Source organism: Ailuropoda melanoleuca, unplaced genomic scaffold (genome assembly GCF_002007445.2).
Source record: "Ailuropoda melanoleuca isolate Jingjing unplaced genomic scaffold, ASM200744v2 unplaced-scaffold9208, whole genome shotgun sequence".
NCBI classification, from domain to species: domain Eukaryota; kingdom Metazoa; phylum Chordata; class Mammalia; order Carnivora; family Ursidae; genus Ailuropoda; species Ailuropoda melanoleuca.
Genome location: NW_023254668.1, coordinates 13,285 through 17,387, shown reverse-complemented (window position 1 = coordinate 17,387; position 4,103 = coordinate 13,285). Strand labels below are relative to the sequence as shown.

Below are 4,103 nucleotides of genomic sequence, written 5' to 3'. Positions count from 1 at the left end.
AGCAGCCCTGAGAACCTGGGGGCCCTAAGGAGATGGCCAGCAGGGGGCGCATGCAGTGGCCCTGGGTGACCGCATTGCCCCACTGCCTGCAGCCCCGGCTGGACACAGGTGGGCCCAGCAGACCCGCTCCCAGGGATGGGCAGTCTCAGAGCCCATCCCAGGGACTGGAAGGTCTGCCCAGATAGATCCCGATGCTATTTCCTCTCTGTGTGCCGGGCACAGAGCGGCTGTGGCTGAAGGGGACAGGGGCGCCCAATTCCAGACCGTGATGTGCGTGTCCTCTCTCCACAAACAGGAGAGCCTGGATTGCATCAGCTCTGTGACACAGGTGACTGGCCTGCCATCAACCTCCCAACGCTTCCCGCTGACCCGGGTTCCAGAATCCCNCACAGGTGGGCCCAGCAGACCCGCTCCCAGGGATGGGCAGTCTCAGAGCCCATCCCAGGGACTGGACGGTCTGCCCAGACAGATCCCGATGCTATTTCCTCTCTGTGTGCCGGGCACAGAGCGGCTGTGGCTGAAGGGGACAGGGGCGCCCATTTCCAGACCGTGATGTGCGTGTCCTCTCTCCACAAACAGGAGAGCCTGGATTGCGTCAGTTCTGTGACACAGGTGACTGGCCATGCCATCGACCTCCCCACGCTTCCCGCTGACCAGAGGCCAGCCCCACGCTCACCCGGGTTCCAGAATCCATGGACCAAACACTCGTAGACATGTTCCCTCCCTCAGCGGCTCAGCAATGGGCGGCCAGCACCTGGCAATGTCCTCAGGAAGCTAAATGTCCCCTGAAGTCCTGGGGCCCTGAGAGGGGGGGTGGCCAGATAGACCAGGTTTGGCCGTCACCGCCTGGGGGCCCGGGGCCCAGTGTCTGTCCAGGCCCAGGGTCCCCCTCGTCCCGTGCAGACGCCCCCCATCCCCGCCCTGCCAGGGCTCCCTGCCTGACATCAGCTCCCGGGTCCGTCCCCAGCGCCTCGGACCTGCAAGGAGCTGCTCACGAGGGGGCACTTTCTGAGCGGCTGGTTCACCATCTACCTGCCTGACTGCCGGCCCCTGAGCGTGCTCTGCGACATGGAAATGGACGGCGGGGGCTGGACCGTGCGTGTCGGGAGCCGGGGGACCCCAGTGGTGCTTGGGGGAGGTCTGGCTCTGCCTGGGGACCCCACACAGCAGCTCGACCGCCTGCAGGGAGGACACTCTCCAGCTGTGTGGCTTTGGGCTTGTTGCCCACCCTCTCTGTTCCTCTGGTTTCCCGCTCCCGCACCTGTGGGCTGTGTCCACCCCTGGGGTCTGAGATGAGGCCCCACAGCCATGCCGGGCACTCTCCCAGAATGCTCCCTGAGCTGCAAGGCCTCCCCCGACGTGGTGGGGCCCCCGAGCCGTGGACCCTAGCAGGGCCCTGGCCCCCGAGCCCTCTCTCCTTCCCCAGGTTTTCCAGCGAAGGAGCGACGGCTCCGTGGATTTCTTTCGTGACTGGGCCACGTACAGGCAGGGCTTCGGCAGCCAGCTGGGGGAGTTCTGGCTGGGGAACGACAACATCCACGCCCTGACCGCCCAGGGTAGGTCCCCTACATCCACCTGCCCCTGAGCTGAGCCCTCGCCCCCGGATCCGAGGACCCCCGCCCTCCTCCTGCTGGGGTTCGCTCTGAGAGCAGGAGACACTAGTCCTCTGTCAACCTACGCGCGGGAGCCCTGCCTTAATGTCACCCGCCAGGTGGGAGCACATTAGCACCAAGGGGAGGCCTCCGGCAAGCACGGCCCATGGGCAGCTTAAATCCTGAGATAGGAGGGACCAGAGGCCTCAGGGGTGGGTTCCACGTCCAGCCCTCATCCTAGCTCCCACCATTTCTTTGACCCTGGAGGTGCCCACTCAGGGAAGAGAGACGGTCTCTCCTCCTGTCCTCCGTCCCTGCCCAGCACCCAGCCCGTGTGGGCCGAGATGAGGGCAGCGTCTCTACCTTCTGGCTCGTCTGCCCAGAGCCTCCATTGTCGCTGTCCTGAGCAGGCAGCCAGGTGGGCCATCCCCCCTCCCTGCCCAGTGCCTCCTGGCCATCTCCTGAAACACCTGCTCCAGGGAGCCCCGACCTTCCCACACGCAGGATCCCCCAAGCGGGTAGCGCATGGGGCTGGGAGTGATGTCGCAACCCTCCAGGAAAATGCCCGTTGTTGGTGTAGGACAGTGTCGTGTTCCAGCGCTCGGACACGAGGAGGGGAATCGGGTGCGGGAGAAGGCCTCGCGGGAAGCGGTCTTCACGGTCCCTCACGTAACCAAGAACTTCCCGTAGGAGCGTGCGGACCGTCCCTGGACCCCAGGTTCAGAGGGCCCTGCGCACTTTCCTCCGTTCCCACCTCCCAGCCCTGCAGACGGGGGGTCCTGTGCTCGGCCCTCACGGCCTTTCTGCCCCAGGAACCAGCGAGCTCCGCGTAGACCTCGTGGACTTCGAGGGCAACCACCAGTTTGCCAAGTACAGCTCGTTCCGGGTGGCGGGCGAGGCCGAGAAGTACCGGCTGGTCCTGGGGGCCTTCGTTGGGGGCAGCGCAGGTGAGTGTCCGCCCTGGGCCGAGGGGCCTGGGTGGCGGAGCAGAGGGGACCTGCTTCCCGTCCCGGCTCCGCCCCTTTCACGTGGAGAGCAGTGGCGGCCAGACGTGTTCTCCGTCCACATGCGAAGAAGAAAATGTTACCCACGCCTCATGGCAGCGATGGAGTCGATGGGACACATTCCGTACAAAGTCCAGGAAGACGTGGTATATACTGCCATCACTGACAAAGACGGGGACAGGGTGACAGTGTAGCACATGTCTGTGGAGCCCGAGTTCCTGCTTCCTGGTGCCCGGAGCTCCCTGCCGAGGAACCTGGGGGTCCAGGGCAGAGAGTGGCCTCCCTCCAAGACAGGGGCCTGCCAGCTGGCAGGGACAGATGGGGTGACGGGATGCCAAGGCCACTGTACCAGAGAGCAAGTGTTCCCTGGCACCCCCTAGACTTGTGCAGTGCACGTCTTGAACACCCGGTCACTGCAGTTCCTGCCTAGACCTGGGATCCAAATAAAATGGCCCGTTCTCCTTCCATGCAGGTGATTCCCTGACATACCACAACGACCAGCCCTTCTCCACCAAAGACCAGGACAACGACTCAAATTCTGAAAACTGTGCGGACCGCTACCAGGGGGGCTGGTGGTACTTTAAGTGTCACCTGTCGAACCTCAATGGTCTCTACCTCCGGGGGTCCCACGAGTCCTTTGCAAACGGCGTCAACTGGAAGTCGGGGAAAGGCTACAACTACAGCTACAAGGTGTCGGAGATGAAGATGCGGCCGGTGTAGATAGGGGCCGACCGCGCGCGCAGTGGCCGCCGGGAGGGCTGGTCCGGACGCTCTCGGGGGCGGGAGCACGGGCTCGGGGACCTCCCGCGTTCCCTCCTGGGACCCTCTCTGTTTTGTGCCTTTATCCACACTAACGCAGTCTCCCATCCCTGAGGGTGAGAGCAGGGACCCCTGATCTCGCTAGCCACGCATTTTCTTAATAAAGACATTTGCTTCCTTGCTCAGCACACGTGGGTGCCACCGTCGCTTGCCTTTCCCCGACCACTGTGGCCGTGCCCCTTTGCCTTTGTGTGCTCTGTGTGCTCTGTGGCCACGGTCTGTGGTCTCATCGACTTTAAGCCGCAGACAGAGCAGAACGGCGGAGATACAGACCATGTGACCATGACCACAAGTCCTAAAATCCTCCCCAGGCAGCCCTTGAGAAAGTGTCTGCTGACCCAGGCTCAGAGGTGACCTGGTTTGTCCCAGGCCCCAGCCACGGACCCAGCTCTCCCTGCTCAGCCCCATGGCCCCCTCCCGAGTTCCCGTGGGACTCACTCGAGAAGGCCTGAGACATCAAACAAGGCCGACCATAGGCCTGCGGGTCCCGGAGCAGGAACAGGACTGAGGGGGAATAAGGCAGGACGTGCGGCTTCTCTGAGCTGCCCAGGGGAGGGGCGCTGCGATCCCTAGCGTCCAGTGCCAGGCCACCCCACACCCGCACAGTAGGCACTCAGGGCAGGGACAGGCGCCACGTGAGCCCGCAGGCCATCTGAGAGATGAAAGTGGCATTAGCCCCGGGAGCGCC

General features: G+C 63.9%; 1 protein-coding gene across 1 annotated transcript; it reads left to right on the top strand.

Annotated features, from left to right (window-relative positions):
- Positions 1 to 32: 32 nt before the first annotated feature.
- On the top strand, positions 33 to 3,543 carry LOC100479345 (ficolin-2-like). The gene is made up of 6 exons (XM_034653493.1): positions 33 to 108; positions 296 to 328; positions 968 to 1,095; positions 1,427 to 1,556; positions 2,405 to 2,539; positions 3,069 to 3,543. Exons 1-6 carry the CDS (start codon positions 33 to 35, stop codon positions 3,314 to 3,316), a joined length of 750 nt encoding a protein of 249 aa, XP_034509384.1. The 3' UTR covers positions 3,317 to 3,543.
- Positions 3,544 to 4,103: the final 560 nt, after the last annotated feature.

What these genes read in the sequence shown, in the direction of transcription:
- LOC100479345 (XM_034653493.1), top strand. Translation starts at nt 33, where the DNA reads ATGGCCAGCAGGGGGCGCATGCAGTGGCCCTGGGTGACCGCATTGCCC. An exon ending in GCAGCCCCGGCTGGACACAG is followed by an intron (nt 109 to 295) that starts GTGGGCCCAGCA and finishes CTCCACAAACAG; the next exon opens with GAGAGCCTGGATTGCATCAG. An exon ending in TGGACGGCGGGGGCTGGACC is followed by an intron (nt 1,096 to 1,426) that starts GTGCGTGTCGGG and finishes CTCCTTCCCCAG; the next exon opens with GTTTTCCAGCGAAGGAGCGA.